Raw genomic sequence first — 19,874 nt, forward strand, 5'->3', positions numbered from 1 at the left:
CTTTTGTATTAAATAACATTCGTAAAATTAACAAATAACAGTAGCTTAATTTAATCGATTGATTCGCATTTAAATATAGTCTTAATTGTTTAATTAATCTTTAACAATTATGTACTTTGGATATTTGTTAATTATAACTGATAATTAGCTGTGCTAATGCTGAGAGTTTTCATAGTTTCGATTACTTTACGATGACTAGGAATCACATTTAGCTCATTATCCACCCTGTATAGTGTATACATTTTTAAATCATTTATTAATGATCTAAAAGTAACATGTCTTAAATTATTCATTACTTTTTTATCGGTAATTTCATTATGACCTTGTTGGCTTAAAGTTTCAGATAGCGATTTATATGGTATTATGGTTGCAGGGACATTATGTCGGCAAAATGTAATTACTTACACGAAGCGTATTACGAACGACGCTATCCTGGTATACAATGTATGTGTTTGGTTTTTAAACATTATTTTCCCAACATATTATGTCCACGTGTTTATCTTACCTCACAGAATGGTCCATAAAACGTCGACATAACCTTAATAAATTTTTCATTGATTACTAAATATCAAATAAGATTTTTACTTTTTTTGGTGTCGGGTAATTTTATTTTACATCGTAATATTTTAGTTAGTATAATAATATTTGTATGTAGTAGCGTGTGTGCTGATTTGGTTTTTATGAACAGACAAAATATAATGTTTTGTTAGCTTGTCTTCCTATCGTTCTTACCTCAGTGTGCAAAATATTATAATCCATGTCAAAAAAAGGGAATTCACAGGCTCCACAATCCAGTAGCCAAGGCATAGGTAAGAGAAATAAAATAATATATATATATATGTATTTGTATTACTTATATATTATACATATATAATATATATGAGTACCTATATTATATGCGTATATATACACCCACGTGTATACATTTATTATTATTCTTGTCTAATTTTTAATTTAATTATCTATTTTACAAAATAAAGTATTGATATTTTGTAAATTTGTTAAACATATTTAAAAAAATGTCTATGTTGACGTTATAATTATCTATATATAACAAGGAACTAAGATCATTTATTATATTATATTTTTATATCATTCTCATAATATGCTATGTTTTATAATCAATCTAGGACATACATATTGTATTCCATAACAGAATAATGATAAAAGTATATTACTTAAAATACTTAATATTGCACAATGTCTAATTGAATTGAATACATTATCATCAAAATTGCTTTTGTAGTTTTTTAGACGTATTACGTAGATTGTATGCATGTTCAAAATATATGCTTATTAATATAATAACATTGCATTAGAATAAAATAAAAACATTATTCATTATAATAACTTGACAAATGTGTGCTTACTTGAGTATTAAAAGAAATCTCGATTCATCTTATTTAATACATTTTAATACTATAATATAGTTATTGGTTTTTAAATTAGCTATCTCTTATTTTACACGTATATCATGAAATGTTATGGATAACTAAATATTGAAGTACATTTATCATGTTTTTCGTGTATAATTTTAAAGAATTCGTTTTTATATATTGAAAATAATTTAATGTTGGGTCTAATTGTTTTTAGATGTCGAACAACAATAAATTATTAACAATTTTTTTAATAACTGTACGTGGTTCATAAGATTTTTTTATTCTAAAATATATACTTCTATAACGTTCCCATTTTACGCTGTCAATATATTTATAATTCTTATATGCAGGCATGTACACATAAACGAGTGTTCTATCACCCGTAAGTAAATACATTATACAGTGTTTGTAGTAACGCGTCACTGTGTGCTGTTTTTTAAAAAAATTAGGTGTATGTTTTCTAAAATTCGTAATTCCAGTCGTTTTGCCGTCGAGTAACTCGTTTTGTGTATATTAAAAACCGTGAAAAAATAATGTATTTAAATTTAAATATTTATGTGTACAAACTGTTCCATCGATTTTTTCTCGAGTATAATATTTAAAATTGTTCGTAGGACAATAATGAATTATATCGTTGTGTTTCAAGCTTGTCGCACAGTACGGTTTTATATGTTCTTTAACAATGTTCGGTATGGTGAACACAAAGTACACATTACATTTATTATCGTTATTCGATGTTAGATCTACGATTTAGGTACACTTATTTTAAACACCGAACGCGGATCAAAAATCAAACTATCTACTTTTCATTCAATTTCGTTGAATATTATATGTATATAGTATTATTTAAAAAAAAAACTTTACACTAGGTACCAGTGTATAATTGTATACTGTATATCGGTCCAAACTATACCGTATACTGTTCATAGATAAATAAAAACATAGTGTGTAACCAACTTTATACTCTGTAAATAAACCGATCAAATATCATCATGTAAATATTATGTAGGAAATGTGTTTTTTGCACATACAAACTGATGATAATCCCTAAGTTTTTACACATTGTTTCAGATCAGTACGGTTTCGAAGACGATGGACTGCCAGATACTGTTGATTGCCTGGGTGCAAGAGACAGCAGAACGATACACGTCAACTCAGTTCAAAATTACAAGTACTGTTCGAACTGTATATCCACGGCTAAGTACAGTATACTGTCGTTCTTGCCCATATTTCTTTTCGAACAGTTCCGACGTTATTCGAACTGCTTTTTCTTGCTTATAGCGCTCTTGCAGGTAAGTCAAAGTCTCATCAACAATGATGATTTACTGCGTATATAATTACTATATATATATAATGATAATTATTGACAAACGATAACGATAGATATTATGAACGTAAAACGGAACCATTGTGCAACATTTTTCTTCGGTTGCATGTTTTGAAACAATGCAACTGAAAATATTAACCTCGCTCCAGTTATCCATTAAACATTTAAACGAAATTAAGTATTTCTTTATTGTACTAGCTGGTAGTATCTGTAATAATTTTAGGATTGACAAATTTTAAAATTTAAAGATGGGTATTGAATCAATGTAAATATAAATGAGGCTTCTGCAATAATTGGATGTGAGTAGTGATAAAAGTGTTTGTATAAAAATATCGAAAATACATTGTCACAATTTTTCAAATTAATCATTTACAGTAACAATTATTACAAAATGTATCATAATCTCGAAGATTTGCTAATTTATTTTTAGAAAACATTTATTAAATATTTATTATTAAGGTTAATTACCTACTAGAGATTTAAAAAAAGTTTAGCATAGTCGCAATAATTTTTTATGAGCAATTGAAGTTAAAACTTTGAAAAAATCGGATATTCAAACGTATAATAATGAATTATTCCAATTAATTTTCGTTATTTTGTTATTATTTAAAAAATATTAACCATAGAAACTTGAACCATTTCACTATTAGGTAGGTACCTACTTAAAATATATTTTTCTATACGCGATGTATTTTAAAAATTATTAAATAAACTTTAAACTAATTATTCTACAAATCTTATTCTCATCTGTCTATTCTCTACAGTAGGTATGTCTGAATTTCCTTATGAATTAACAACTATTATTATAGTAGTAAGTAAATAAATATTAAAAGAAATATAAGCAATATATGATAAAATATCCTTTGTAATATAGGTTGCAGACCCTCTCCGTTCAGAATTGTTTTTCGTGTGTATATAATTTATTATTGAATTAAATTTAACACATCCAGTACAGTTATTTACTAAATTTTAAGGTACTTTTCTACTGCGAGTTACCCGATTTTTGAAAGTTTGTGATAGAAAGTCATTTGAAAACTTTATTAGTATAAGAATTAATTTTGTGTTATTTTGACTATAAATAAGAAACCAGAATATTTTTATGTGTAATTAATTTTTGCATAAGTTATTCGACCTGTATAAGGAAAACTTTAGCTGTAAAATATCGTTTTTATTTTTTCGATGTCACTTATACTAAAAAAGTTACTATTGTTTCAAAATCGATTGTTTTTAAATTTGAATAATTTTTTTTTGTAGTTCTGATGTCAAAAAAATAAAAACAATATTTTACAGTTAAAGTTCTCCTTTATAATATTAGGTGAAAATTTCGTTTCTTAGTTGTGATTGTGGCCTTCTCGGTTCTTTACTGCGCAAAACAGTTTTTGCTATATGTATACCTAACATTTATAAGACAGAGACCACACATGCGGGTATAGCGTCCTCTTAAAGTATGAACTAATTTTTGAATATTTTCTTTAAATTCGAAGGCTAGTTATCATTGACATTCTTAGTCCTAACTTTACGAAGGATCATCATTTTCAACCCTTTTAATCTTGTTTAGACTTTGATTATACCTAGTATAATATGCTATTAACATATGATCGAAGTTTTAAACTGTATAGATTATGGTTAATCTCGTGGATATATAGTACATTTTATATTTGTATATGTATGGATGTATTCGTTTATAGCATCCTTTAGTAAAACAATTCTGATGTTAACAAAAATTTGGTTATTTAAAAAAAAATCAGGTTAGTTTGAGTTATATACAGTTTTAAATTTTTAACTATTTCATGTAATATATCATTATTAATTATAATATTCGTTACAAACGTTATCAATAATTTGGTTTTTGCATTGAAAATTATTCATTTAATAGTTTTTAACGTATCGAAACGTTGACGAATTGATAACAAATCGTAATAAATTTGAGTATATTTATATATGTGTTAAGTGCTTCTGACTGGTGCTGCACGTACTATATCGTCACACGCGTCTTATTTATTATTGGGCGTCGCTGTTTTGAATTTATGTGTCACCACCGCCGACGCGTTTGAACGATAAACTGCAGATATACAATGAGGAAAATAACGTTTCCCATGTGTATTTGACGTGTAATTTGCTAAAAGTATGATATTTTATGCACTCTTTGATATTAACTGACCTTACTATCGAGGCCACTCGGTTGTAAATGTTAATGGCTTCGTGACCTTTGCATTGGGGTTCTGATTTATTATCCCTGCTGGTGTTTGAGAATATTCCATAAATTCGTTTCTAGTGAAATATTGTACATACATACATAGGTTAGGTTAGGTTAGGTACATATATTTTATAAAATACATATTGTATCGTATATATATATAACAATAATATATTGATATTATAGGGATAATGAATCTATTTTATGAATTGATAATAAAAATTAATTTATTGTAGATGTTTTTAAAAATCTAGTGTGTCATATAATAAATCTACGTATTAATGCTTACACGTTAGTTTTATTTTAAATTAAAAATATCTTTAGGTACCCGATATAACTTCTGGGGTTTATGCAATGGTTGAATAGTATATGGGTGTAGTATGTAGTTATTTACGTTTTCTTTCTATAATAACTAATAAGATTACTTCTACTAATAATTTTAATTAGTCATTACGTTATTTTATAAACAGCTTAGTACGTTATTCTGTAATATTTACTTCGCAAAATTATATCAAATTTGTTATTTAAATTCAATTTAATGAACTATAATATTGTATAACACTCAGTAAAACGGGAGTTTACTAATTGCGCTTAAAATTTTCTTTTCATATACCAATTGAGCTCTAAACATTTTATGGTCGATATACCAATTGCGCTTTAAATATTTTAAGGTTGATAGACCTATTGCGCTCAATACATTTTACATTACCTAAGAAAAACTTATTAGTTTATAACATTATTTTTTTGTTTTTAACGTTTATTTAAATTTAACTTGTTGATGATGGTAATTTATCAAAACCAAAAATAAACGTTGTAAATTTGTAAATATTTTAGGACCCCTGAAAATTAAATTTTTGAAGAGTACCAGTATTCCGCGTTTTTGATTTCTTTTGTTATAAATTTTATGAATCGTACCAATATTCAGAGCATCGTTAGTTACTAACCGATTTTTTTGCGAGTATTGATGCATAATACATTGTGAGATTTTTAATATTTTACTACCTTTGCACTACTTACCACCCATGAATCACAGGGAGCAATGTACTTATGACTTATTAGCCGCTTGTTGACCCTAAAGTCAACAAAAAAAGTCAAAAGTCTTCTAAGTCGGTGGAACTTTATAAGATTTATACAATTTAGTTAATGAAAACTAAAATAAAATAATATTAATAATAATAAGATTTTGAGTTTAAGGTAATCATGATGTTTGTATTTTGCATGTTTTAATAATAATAATAATTTGAGCATAGCAGTTTAGAATAGTATAATTTGAATACAAGCGCAATTGGTATATTGACCGTAAAATAAAAGTGGCGTAATTCGTACACTGACCCTAAAATATATGCAGCGCAATTGGTATATCGACCCTAAAATAAAAATTTTGTTTTAGGCGCAATTGGTCCGTGCCCAGTAAAATATATTGTTTTTAAAAGGTGTGCAAGCGGGTACTGCTCTGATTACTGTATGTATATGAAAAATGATTTTCAGCGGAGACGGCCTGTCATATTATATCATTAAGTACATATTTTCATATCATGTTTATTGATACTGCTATTAAAGTAATTTATTTTACTATTGGTACTACATTACCAATTGGTTGATTACATTTTCGACAAAATATACAATACATTTATTATATTGTTATAATAATAATAAACATAATTTATACCATATTGTATATTATTATTGTTATTACTTTTTGAGTTATACTACCTTAACGGTGTGAATAAATAGGTTTATTGTATAATTATAGATAATATCTAAAAATGATCTAAAATATCTTTTTTAAAGTAAAATTTACGTAAACGTTTAAGTTTAGTAATATTTTTAAATTCTATCAAAATTATTAAAATTGTTATTCAACGTTTCAAAATATAATTTCATCCAATTTTAAACTACAAACATTTATAAAATAATTTTGTTGATATTTACATTTTTTAGATTCTATATAGTTCTAGTTTAAACTGCTTTTGAAGAATAATATTATATTAAATTTTAAAACTTTAGCTATGAAAATTTAAAACGTGTGCATTTTTACTTTAAAATACAAGTAACTGATAATTTTCGTAAATTCTACTGATTTTGTAAAAAAATTGCTTTTAAAATGTATACCAAAAAAAATTGAACCTATAGAATTTTAACTAAGTGAAAATGTTGTTGTTGACAGAAAAAAAATATATTTATAAATTATGAAAATATTCTAAAAATTATTTTATAAACAGTTGGTGAACATTTTATGTTTTTACAGTTATTCATTTTTAAATTATAATAAAATTCAAAAATCAGTTTGTTTACACAAAACTTTCTTTTTTCCTTATATTTTAAGAATATGTGCTATTCTCTGTCGATCTTCGAATTATGATGGCCAGAGCAAATGGAAATAATCTAAGGAATAAATTATATGACAATATGGCTTATTAACTACTATATAGAATTATAACCATAAGTTTACTATTATAGTACTCTATAAAATATGTATAATAATATTATATGTGTTAAAATGGCAGTTTTCTGCACGCAATGGAATGCGATTTGAAGCTATACACGATGCGTTTATTAGAAATATTTTTGAACAATAAATTAATAATTATTATAATTTATTAATTACTATAAAGTATGTCAAAGAGAAAATTGAAATAAATGAGAAAATAATTCATCAACCTAATATCATTAATATCTGTCATTCCGTACACTAGATTATAGATAAAGTATAATTACGTTGAATTATTAATTTAATTTGCATTGTTACTTGTAAATATTATTAGTTATTATATCCTACCTACCTTTTTTTTAGTTTTTTATTTTATTACAAGGGAGTAAATCACGAAATCATATCAAAAAATCGTGTTCCAACATTTAGTTTATTGCAGTTTATTTTGGTGAAATATTAAAATGATTTGTTTCTTGCTGTAGAGATTGGACGTTGAACATATTAGTATACATTTTCTTTGCAACATTCATAATTGATATAAACTGGAATTATTTGTATATATTATATTAATTTTTTTTTTAAATGCAGTGAATTTCAAATTATTACATTTTATTTTATTAATTTATAGTTTAACCTATGTATTATACTAGCTGACCCCGTACACTTCGTTGCCCGTTAAAAATGCCGATTCTATAATATGATTCGAACTTTGATTAATTTGTTATTTAATATTCGGTTTAACGGTATTCAAAACGTAGATATTTTCATTGACAATTTTGAATCTCAAAAAAATTGTGCAAGCACCACTTTAAAAATGTGAATTTTGTAAAATGCTTTCTTATTGCACACCAAATTTGTGGTACGCATGTACCATGTAAATTGCAAGCCTCGATCTATTATTGTTCACGCTTTACGTTTATCAGTCAATCAGTTAGTTAGGTTATATTTTAGTCATTTCGCTTGGCGTTGCCCGTGAGACTTATGATTATGCGAGTAATATATCATCAGGACCCCGCGAAATGTGTACGTAAGTTAATAATTTTTAACCATTAAGTTTCAAAGTTATATCAATTTTTTTTTACTACGGTGGATAAGATACAATAATGTACTATCTCGTGGTTTTTATACTGTTGGTAAAACAGTTGGTTTTTTACCGATTTCAACCCTTTAAAATTAAAATTTTGAAAATCGGGCAACGTGCTGACACTTAGGGAAGTATTTGAAACAATTCTGTAAAAAAAAAAAATTGGAAAAATGTTAAATAGCATCGTCACAAAATGGGTACATAAAAAAAGCCTGTTCTTTTATATATATAAGGATTATCTGATCTTTTATAAGACATATAAATTGGAATTAGTAGAAAAATAATTCGATAAAATAATATTAAAGAAATATTTGCAAAGAAATAATTTAATAATTTAATTTTTATATAGGTGCGTATTGTTGCTTTCAAACATTGATATAATTTATAACATAACTTAAGTAACATGTATGTTAAAATGTATTTTTTTGATATTTTAATATCAGCTATAAGACTCAATAGTACTTCGACCAAAGTGACGAACAAAAATTCAAAGTTTTATTTTTATTTGATTACAGCAAATACCGGAAGTGTCTCCCACTGGTCGGTTCACAACGTTAGTACCATTATGTTTTATTCTTTTAGTCTCTGCCCTTAAAGAAATCGTCGAAGACTTTGTAAGTTTACTCATTATACTACAATTATTATTATTATCATTAATTATTTTTTTCTCGATATGTATGTGCTTTAGAAAAGACATAGAGCGGACCGTGAAATTAACCATCGAAAAGTGGAAGTCTTAAATAACGGTATTTGGACGCCACAACGATGGGATCTCATAAACGTAGGTGACATTGTTAGAGTACAAAACAATACGTTCTTCCCTGCCGATCTTCTAATACTTTCTTCCAGGTATATTTCATAATTTCGATTATGTATATTCACGTATTATTAATAGTTTGTTGGTCCTGTGGTCATTGTGTTGTTTTTCTTTCCAGTGAACCACAAAGTATGTGTTATATCGAAACAATGAACCTAGATGGCGAAACAAATCTAAAAATACGACAAGGTCTTCCAGAAACATCGCGTTATGTCGATGCAAATGATCTCATGCGCTTCAAAGGAGTAATTGAGTGTGAGCTTCCAAATCGGTTGATCTACGATTTTGCTGGCAGCTTAAAATTAGTGGATAGAGTGTAAGTATCACGTTATGTAGTTAGTATTGTATTCAGCATTGTAATAGTTTCTGTTTTCAGTCCGTTGTCTTTGGGTCCTAACCATCTGCTGTTGCGAGGTGCCATGTTGCGTAACACAGCCTGGGTATGTAGTGTAGTTATATACACTGGCCACGAAACAAAGCTCATGATGAATCAGACTTCAGCACCTTTGAAAAGGTCAACAGTAGACAAAATTGTTAACACCCAAATCATAATGCTTTTCTTGTTGCTGTGTACATTGTGTTTGATAAGCGCGTTTTGCAACATTATTTGGACCAAACAAAAGGGATCAAAAGACTGGTACTTACAAGTAGATGGTTAGTAAGATGATTACTCTTAGTCTTATTGAATTTAAAATATATTTTATATATTTTTATTTTTATTTTCAGAATTTGTTACATTCAAATTTGCATTTAATTTACTCACTTTCTTTATATTATTTAACAATTTAATTCCTATTTCGTTGCAAGTAACTGTTGAGGTTGTACGTTTTATGCAAGTAAGTTATCTCATATTTACTTAATATTCATTCAATATTTTATATTTATAATCGTTTTTTAGGCATTGTTTATCAACAACGATATTGAAATGTATCACGAAGAAAGTAACACACCAGCTATGGCTCGAACTTCAAATTTAAATGAAGAATTGGGCATGGTAATAAGTTTTTAAGCATTGTGAATGAATAATATATGTTATATCAGTTTTTTTTTTTAGGTTAAGTATATTTTTTCTGATAAGACTGGTACATTAACTAGAAACGTTATGGAATTTAAACATTGTTCAATAGCCGGAGTACTTTACCTAGAAGGTTCTCAAAAGACCTTAATAAATGTATGTAAATGTTGTGTTTTTCAATCATACATTTCAAATTGTTTTAAAATTTAAAATTGGACTTGCTTTTTATATAGAATTCAAAAAACCATCCAACACGAGACTATGTTTTAGAATTTTTAAGAATGATGTCTGTTTGTCATACAGTTATTCCAGAAAAGGTTAAAGACTCAAATGAAATTCTATACCATGCGTCATCTCCAGGTTTTTAAATTGTTTATGTTGTATATTAATAAACAATTTTATTTACCTGTTTTTATTATTATCAGATGAGCAAGCGCTGCTAAAAGGATGTCAATTATTTGGCTATGTGTTCCATACTCGTACTCCAAGAGCAGTCACTATTTCAGCTTTGGGCATCAATGAGGTATATGAAGTGTTGACTGTTATTGAGTTTACCAGCGCTAGAAAGAGAATGTCCGTGATTGTACGTGCACCTAATAAAAAGATTTATCTTTATTGCAAAGTGAGTTTTTGTGATAGTGTAAAAAGTTGATTTAAAATATTTAAACTTAATTTTTTCAGGGTGCAGATACAGTTATTTTTGAACGTCTTTCAAGAGCGGGTGAAGAGTACAAAGACATAACATTGAAGCATCTTGAAGAATTTGCAAATAATGGTTATCGTACATTGTGTTTTGCTTATGCCGAGATTTCTGAACACACCTACTCAGATTGGAATGAAGAATTTTTGAAAGCGGGTAATGTTCTTACAAATCGAGAAGGTGCTATAGATGAGGTTGCCAAGTTAATTGAAGTAAATCTCATTTTGCTTGGGGCGACAGCCGTTGAAGACAAATTACAAGATCAAGTTAGTTCAAAATAATTTAAATATTTGATGATAAATGAATAATGAATTTGTTTTGATAAAGGTACCAGAAACCATTGCAGCTCTAATAAAAGCGGATATCAATGTTTGGGTATTGACTGGAGATAAGCAAGAAACTGCCATTAATATTGGATTCTCAACAAATTTGATTACACAAGGAACTCCTTTAATTATACTCAATGAGCCTACATTGGATGTTAGTGTATTATTTAGTTAGTTTTAAACCATAAATTATTAATTGTTGGTTTTAATTTAAAGGAACTTAGAGAATCGCTACGACAGCACATGAGTGAGCGGGGACCAGGTGTAGGAAAGCCTGATAATCCTTTAACGCTAGTAATTGATGGTCAGTCATTAAAACATGCTTTATCTCATGATCTAAAAATGGATTTCTTAGAACTATGCATGAGTTGCAAGTCTGTTATATGCTGTCGTGTATCACCTATGCAAAAAGCAGAAGTATGTATTTAATACTAAAATTATATATTATATTTTAATTATATTTTATTTTGAAATAGGTTGTAGAATTAGTAACGCTAAATACACGTCAAGTGACATTAGCTATTGGTGATGGTGCAAATGATGTGGCAATGATACAAAAAGCACATGTTGGCGTTGGTATATCGGGTGTTGAAGGATTACAGGCTGCTTGCGCATCTGATTATTCTATAGCCCAAGTATGCATTACAATTATTATATTTTGTTTTCTATATTACTATTGACATTTTCACAATAATATTAATTATTTATAGTTTAAGTTCCTGTTGAAATTATTGTTTGTCCATGGCGCTTGGAATTATAATAGAATGTCAAAGTTGATTTTGTATAGTTTCTATAAAAATATTTGCTTGTACATCATTGAGCTATGGTTTGCAATTTATTCCGGATGGTCTGGTCAAATAATTTTTGAAAGGTGGACAATTGGATTATATAATGTTGTAAGTGTTTTCAAGTTTAAAATGTAGTTTAAAATGTTTCTCTTCAATTTCTCATTTCATTATTTTGATTATAGCTGTTTACTGCTGCTCCGCCTTTGGTAATCGGTATATTTGACATTGTATGCACTGCAAACACAAGACTCAAGTTTCCTCAGCTTTATTCACAGACTTTGGATACATTTAACGTACGGATATTTTGGATATGGGTGATTAACGCTATACTTCACTCATTCCTATTGTTCTGGATTTGTATGTTTGCATTGAAACATGAAGTTGTGTGGTCTAATGGAAAAGAAGGCGGTTACTTACTAATGGGAAATTTTATATACACAGTAAAATAATTTCTATTGTTACCTCTATACTGTAAAATATATATCAAACATTGCATATTTTGTATTTCAGTATGTCGTCATTGTTGTGTGTCTCAAAGCTGGCCTTCACATACAGTCATGGTCTTATATTGTACACACAGCTATATGGGGTTCAATTGTTGCGTGGTTTGTGTTTCTGGTCATCTACAGGTAGGTGTATTAAAGTATAAATGATAACTAAGAAAAATATATTGTTTATAATAATTGTTATTGTCATTAAAACAATATTTTACAAACAAAGTATTTAATTTCTTATTATATTGTACTATTAAGTACTGCAGTTATTACACAAAAAAGGTTTTCAGCCCTAATTATCTGATAAAACTTTTAAACTGGTTAAATTAATTTTAATTTTGAAAACAGATTTTGAATCATTAACATTTTTATATTCTAAAAATAGTTATAATACCAACACTTAAATTCTGAAAATTCCATTGAAATTATTATATTATTTTATAGTTTTATAATATAATTTTTTATTATAGTGCATAAATGTATAATATACTATACATCTAACTGCAGTCCCCTTAATTTATATTAAAATTTAAAAGTATTTATTATTTACAGTATTTTAATTTCCAAATTATAAAGTCCACATGTTTTCAGTCACAAATTCCAATTTTTACTTATTAAATTATTATAATTGATTTTTTGTTAACATTTACTAGTATAACTTTGTAATTTATGTAATATTAATTTTTTTAATTTCTATGGTTAATACTTAGATTTTACATCTTTGTTTCAGTCACGTTTGGCAGGTATTCCCTATTGGTTCTGTGTTTACTGGGATGGATGTTATGGTATTCTCGTCACCAATTTTCTGGATTTTAATGCTTTTTTCAGTAACTGTTGTTATGGGATTGGATTTAGCAGCTTTATCGTTAGTAAAGTGGCTTTCAAAAATGCCATTATAGTATTATACCCAATGTAGATATGCTTTATTTTTCAACTATTATTTTGTTTTCAGAATTCAAACAACTACCAAAAAGTCTCTGGTCCAAACATTAAGAGAAAATGAATTACGAAAACCAAACACAAATAATGTTGTTAATCCAAGACATAGGTTTGTGTAAATTGATATGCTACAAACACTTTTCGTGTGTTCGAAATAATCTTTGATGTACAGTTTTTATTAGATGAATAAATTTTTATACCGTGTAAAAAGTGTCATTATTAATTAGTTAGTAATATATTTTATTCAAAACTATTTCATGACAATGATTTTATAGTAGATATATTGGATGTATTGTGTTGTTGAACCATTGTATACAAGTTGAAATGTAAAATGATATTGGTTGAACGGTATTTATGAAACCATAGTTAGTGACATGCAACATCATTTATTTTCTATAGTACATAATATATATATACATATATATATAAATTATTCATTTGTGTTAACGTTCTTAAGTGTAGTCGCGTATGTTAATATGTGTGCACGTTATTTATTTATTGTTTCTAGAACAAACGAAAAGGCACGTCTCCTTGAGAACGTAAAAAGTGTTTTCAATTTCAAATCTCGATTACAATCGACCACGGAAGTTGAAATGAATCGTAAGTGATAAAATACTGGATGTTGTGACTTATTGTTTTTATGTTAGTTTGGTTTCTGCACGCAGTTTTGTTTGTTTGGTGATCCAGTTTGATCAATGATCATTGGTGTTCGTTTTTCGGTTAATTAATATTGTTTTTTAGATGGTTTTGCTTTTTCACAAGAAGAAGGAGGTGCCGTCAGTCAGTCAGATATGATACGCGTGTACAACACGTGCTCGCCAACTCCAGAAGTCGTATAAATGCTTGCGAACTGCCGCTAAACCACTGTTAGTTATAATAATTTTATACATATAATACCGCGTGTCAAGCACTTTTAGTTTTACAATCTGTTAGCTGGTCACTCATATTATTATTTTTATTGTTGTTAAATTCATTATTGTCTCTATAATTTTTGTTATGATGTTTATTATGATTATTTTTATTATTATAATTATCATCATCATCTCCATCATTATCATTATTATCATAAATGTATTTTGATATTGAGCTCACCATAATGTTATTTTAATGTTAAAAACATCATAATATCTGCGTGAAAATCCCATTAATTGATATTTGTTGATATTTGCTTATCATTAAATCTCGATTGTTCACTGAATAAGTCAAAAACAAAGATAGTATATACTACACTAGATAAAACTTACTAAATTAACAACTAACTTATTTAAATACAAAATGATTTATAGCCTATTAACTATAATAGTAGTTGTGCCTATTGGTACATAAAGGATAAACAGTTAATGGTGAAATGGTGAATGGGGATCCCACCATATTTTGATTTATAGGTAAATTGCATTATAATAAATACATTTTATATTATTTATGTTTGTTTGCTAATCATGAATATATTAGGAAAACGATTATATTAATTCTGATAATTTTTTTTTATCTAGTGTAGTACCTACAGAAATTTATTAGTAAAATATTTACTCTCATGGAAGACCTAATCTAATTATTAGTTGAAGGTTTTTTTGTAGGTACATTTTTAATGGTGAAGACAGTACCTAAATGTAGACTGTAAACTTATTATATTAAATGGACTGCATAATATTTCGTATTAAGTATGTTAGTATGTATCTAGAAAATGTGTAGTATTTTTCATTAGATTGAATTCCCATACTCAAGGTAAACTGTCGTCGAAAAAATTACGTGTTTTTATTTTTTTTTTTTTTAACTAATTTTTGATCAAATCATAATGAAGTTAAAATTACCTTACATAAATAACGTATTATAGCATACAATAGATTTAATTAAAATGTATATTAATGTTTACATTAAGTATTTCTTAAATTATTATTTCGTGGTAATTCACCTAGCAATAGTTTTATGTCTTCCACACTTAAAGTTCGACAATGACTAACAGATAAAGATGTGTGGTCTATGAATTAATAGATTTTTGAATACAAAAATATAATATTAAGGTTATTCGTAATTTATGTGTAATATATTATGTATTAAACAGAACAACTCAACTGTATCAAACATGTTTCCACGTGATGGACATCGTTTTTTGCCTTTTATAGCTGCTCTTAAAATACTAATATATCACATATTTTCGAAAAATATATACATACAACACTTTTTATGATGACGCCCGACTTGTTTCGTTCCTTATGGTTGAGCTCAATATTTTAACATTTTCTACAATTGCGCGTATGTGCAATCGACGCGGGTGATTTAGAGTGATCAGCCGCTAGTATATCGGGACAAATATTTTTGTTTCTTTCCGATTTTCTACAGTCACATTTCAGTTAATTATAATGTATTTAGTAAATAAGTCTAGTTCATAATTTATGATATCAGTTTCGATTTGATTTAATCATCGTTATTATTATTGTTTACGATCAACTTGACGACCTTTAAAACCTCAGACCAGCCGAAACAAATCGTACAAAATTCGCTAACTCGACACTTGTCCTCGTGGGTAGTTATGGGTGTGTAGAAGAATTAAGATGATAGTAGAGTCGTCGAACCGTATCGTCTCCAAATGTTCGAGACTGCGTGGCAGGGCACACAATCAATCATCGGAAAGTTAGAAACCGACCTTCAGTGTTGTTGGCAAGCATTCCTTTGAGGCTTTGACTCACGGACGCGAGTCTGTCATTTATCCTGTCTAGAATGAGACTAGTCAATGATATTTTTTATACGTGCCTATAACTATAATATGTTTATACCTAATTTGCTACACTTATTATTGTGCATTTACCGCATAGGTTCTATTGCGCACGTGTGTGACAATACTTTGACATTCAATATATTAATCGTATGTTTATTCCCATCACTCTTTTGTACATAAACAATATTTTTCATGTAAATATACCATTTACACATTAAAATATGTATGTGTGTACAAATTTCTGGACTTGAACACGTCATAAACTTGAACGCGTATGTCTTATATAATAATACAATACGCGGATGGTCTCGGTCACGTATTTTATAATAAACTGATAATATTGTGCGGCCGTTGTCCATTTTTAGTTTGCGTCGATGTTATGTTTATCTTCTGCAATTTTACAATCCAAAATTCTACAAAATTCAATACAATTTGGCAGTTATATTCTTGACTAACTGATCGGTTATGTTATACGAGTATAATAATATATCGATTACAGGGTGACGGCTGACCATGATTTTTACGACACGAAGTCCATGTATCATGTCTGTTAGACCTTGGAAAAAACGCCAGTGAAAATTGTGCTTACCGTACAATTGACCGCAGTTGGTACATTTTCTTTTAAATGTTCACTTCAGACACTACATTTTTTTATAATTCGTTTGAGTGGATATAGTGGGACATACGCGTTCCGCGTTTTCCGATCAGCATAGAGGTACGTAAGGTACCTATCTAATCTAATATTCTAATAATATATTGTATTGTACACCTGTTAAATTAAGGAGGTAAACGATGACTGATAGGGCGCGTTCGTTATTTTTTTATTGTTTATTTATTTTTTAACGTCAAATCGATTAAGCGAATACCTTATGATAATATATATATATATATAAAAGTATATTATCGTACTATCGTATAATTCAGTACCTAATGATTGGTATTTGTTAATAAATGTGTATTTATAATTATTATTAAACACCAATGTGATAGATATTATTGCTAAACTGATTTGTGAAATCATTAACGATTTAGTAAAAATACACGAGTTTTATTTCCATCACAACTATTAAGTACCTATTAATTATATATTGTCTTGTGTGTGTATCTCGTGTGTTAACTGAAAGATCGGGACATACCACCTAATAAAATTAAATAGTTTTAAAGCTAAATATACCTATATATATATTTTAATATTACAAAATATATTTACTTTATACCGTAGTAATAACATATTATTTATACAAAATGCTGTTTTTAGATAAATATAAATGTCAATTTCTATGTATTAGTTGTGTTAAATTTGTCACAGTCTGTTCATTTTTTGACCATTTGACCATAATTAATGTACTAATGTGTTGAATAGTATTATGCTAATCATCGCTAACTCGCCAAAATGTTAAAAAAAAAAAAACTGTTAAGCCGTAATATCGGTAAACTTGGATAAAAATAGATTTTATTCGCTACGCTTTAATTGCGTGTTATTATACATTTACAAATATTTTCTCTATAAAATACTTCACAATAAAAGTTGGTACCTTAGATACCTATATTCAGTTTAGATTCTTCGGTTTAAGTACTTTATTAAGTAAGTGCTTACAAGTCGTATCGTATAATACAATTGCATTTTAAGAATCAATCTAGTAAAGAATTGGACTTTGTAATAAATTAGAAATTGGCCATCGTTTAAAAAAACTTGTAGTGTAATTTTGGTCATTTACAAAAAATGAGTAAAAATTATAAAGTATACCAGTATACGTATTTATATACGTATATACTCTTACAGAACTAATTTTTTGTAATTTGATAAGATAGCCTAACTTAATAATTACTCTTTTTCGTGTTTTCTCATCAAATTTTACAACTAATTCAAGTAACTGCAGCGAGTTTGGTGTTAGGCGAGTTGTGTATTATAATAAAAAAGTACCTAATACTATTTCGTAATAAAAAATGATCTATTTATTGTAATATTTCCTCTAACATTTAATAATAAAAACATTTAGTGTCATTATGGCATGACGACTTTATACGTTATCTACAAGATAAATAATAATAGATCCAAATGATTCAATAAGTTTCTATTGTAATAATTGCATTGAATTGAATTTTTAATTGTACGACGAGCTCTCAGGAAAAATCTTATTATTACATAATAGTGTATACCGATACCGTACATGATGTTATTAGCGTTTATTTTAAATAAAAAATGTTTTTATTCAAATAAAGCTACAAGTAACTTACAGTAAGTATGATTATGTGATATTTATGTATTACATGTGTGAAAGCAAATCACTCATTAAAATACAATAAAAAAAAAATATAAAAAAAGTTAAAAAAAAAAAGTATAAGTCTTAATCATGTTTTAAATTTATGGTGTAATGTATAATATAAAGTTTTAGATCTATTTATATTCTGTTTCTGATTTAAATAGAATCGGACGATTCAGCTGTACCTAGGTATTTAGGTAACATAGACAACATTTTCTATGTTGCTTAATCTAGGGTAACCATATTTAAGAACAAATATACAGGACAATACTAATAATAATAATTTTTATTTTTTTTTAATTACCTACTGTTCAACAGAGCGTTCTTACTTGACCCTCCTTTTTTACTATAATACATATTTGATTATATTAGGTAGATACATTCTAAAGTGTCAAACATAATTTTCTATCAATATTTACAAATATTTTAAATATTTATCCAAAAACAATGTCATTAGACAGGTCTTTCTCAATATTTATGATACTCATTACTCATTAGTAAAAGCGGCTAACATGCTGCTGAATAAAATAAAATCTTAAAATTAAAATTACATTGTTAAAACTATAGATATTTGTAATGACGTAAAACTTGTGAGGTAAAGTTTGAGGGGCTGTAGCTGTAGCACTCCCTAGCATCCCCGTGAATGATGAATTGAAATAATTCAGTTGAATATTGATTAATAAAAATTATTAATTGTTATATACAATATAATTTTTTAAATATTTAGACGAATTCTAAAATACTAGTATATCATATTAGTATAACCTAGGTAGAGTTTGTTGAAAATAATTAAACCGATTAATATAATAAATTTTTCAATCTGACGGCATTTCTACTAAATAAAACAAGGATTTTCAATGCAAACAATATCTTTTTGACAAAAAAAAATATTATTTATAATTTATTAGATTGAATTAAAAACAATTAATTACATTATTTGAATGAAACTATTAGTAACTCTTGTTATTCAAAAATTCAGTTAATATTATCAAAAGATAACGCAAAAAGATTAAACTCAATTCAAAAAATTTTATTTAAAGTTTAAATTTTTATGAAATCAAAAGTTAATACGAAAAATAACGTTTAAGGTACTATCAAATAATTTTAGATTTTTGTTATAATATTTAACTTATAGTTAATAGGTCTATGGGCGCTTAATCATATGATTTATAATAAAATAAGTAAAAAAAAAGTAATTAGTTATTATAGGTAGATTAATATTCTTGCTTTATACCTATAGTTCCTATAATAGGTATTTTAGTATCATACCTCTTATATAAGTAATAATATTAATATTTCAGAGTATAGATATAGAGGGTATGAATTAAAATGTACTTTATAACTCAAACTTTGTTGTACCATAAATTAATCACATATGAAGAGCGAATTTAGGAAGC

General features: G+C 27.3%; 1 protein-coding gene across 7 annotated transcripts in view; it reads left to right on the plus strand.

Moving 5' to 3' along the window:
* The window catches only part of LOC114125064 (probable phospholipid-transporting ATPase IA), a 31,522-nt gene extending 14,024 nt beyond the window's left edge, over positions 1-17,498 (plus strand). Inside the window, exons 1-23 of one of the 7 annotated variants that reach the window (XM_027988543.2) lie at positions 358-444; positions 656-809; positions 2,451-2,671; positions 8,934-9,032; positions 9,107-9,267; positions 9,354-9,551; positions 9,612-9,889; positions 9,962-10,071; positions 10,134-10,229; positions 10,290-10,406; positions 10,484-10,610; positions 10,676-10,872; positions 10,932-11,216; positions 11,278-11,430; positions 11,493-11,693; positions 11,753-11,911; positions 11,987-12,172; positions 12,247-12,504; positions 12,575-12,693; positions 13,289-13,423; positions 13,511-13,606; positions 14,006-14,097; positions 14,239-17,498. In XM_027988543.2, the coding sequence (XP_027844344.2) occupies positions 758-809; positions 2,451-2,671; positions 8,934-9,032; positions 9,107-9,267; positions 9,354-9,551; positions 9,612-9,889; positions 9,962-10,071; positions 10,134-10,229; positions 10,290-10,406; positions 10,484-10,610; positions 10,676-10,872; positions 10,932-11,216; positions 11,278-11,430; positions 11,493-11,693; positions 11,753-11,911; positions 11,987-12,172; positions 12,247-12,504; positions 12,575-12,693; positions 13,289-13,423; positions 13,511-13,606; positions 14,006-14,097; positions 14,239-14,336 (3,438 nt within the window). In that variant the 5' untranslated portion in view covers positions 358-444; positions 656-757 and the 3' untranslated portion in view covers positions 14,337-17,498. Of the gene's footprint in view, positions 1-357; positions 445-655; positions 810-2,450; positions 2,672-8,933; positions 9,033-9,106; positions 9,268-9,313; positions 9,552-9,611; positions 9,890-9,961; positions 10,072-10,133; positions 10,230-10,289; positions 10,407-10,483; positions 10,611-10,675; positions 10,873-10,931; positions 11,217-11,277; positions 11,431-11,492; positions 11,694-11,752; positions 11,912-11,986; positions 12,173-12,246; positions 12,505-12,574; positions 12,694-13,288; positions 13,424-13,510; positions 13,607-14,005; positions 14,098-14,238 lie in introns of those variants that run through there. The other 6 variants (XM_050208130.1, XM_027988545.2, XM_027988546.2 and 3 more) reach the window with 6 other exon arrangements.
* Positions 17,499-19,874: the final 2,376 nt, after the last annotated feature.

This window comes from Aphis gossypii, chromosome X, assembly GCF_020184175.1.
Source record: "Aphis gossypii isolate Hap1 chromosome X, ASM2018417v2, whole genome shotgun sequence".
NCBI classification, from domain to species: domain Eukaryota; kingdom Metazoa; phylum Arthropoda; class Insecta; order Hemiptera; family Aphididae; genus Aphis; species Aphis gossypii.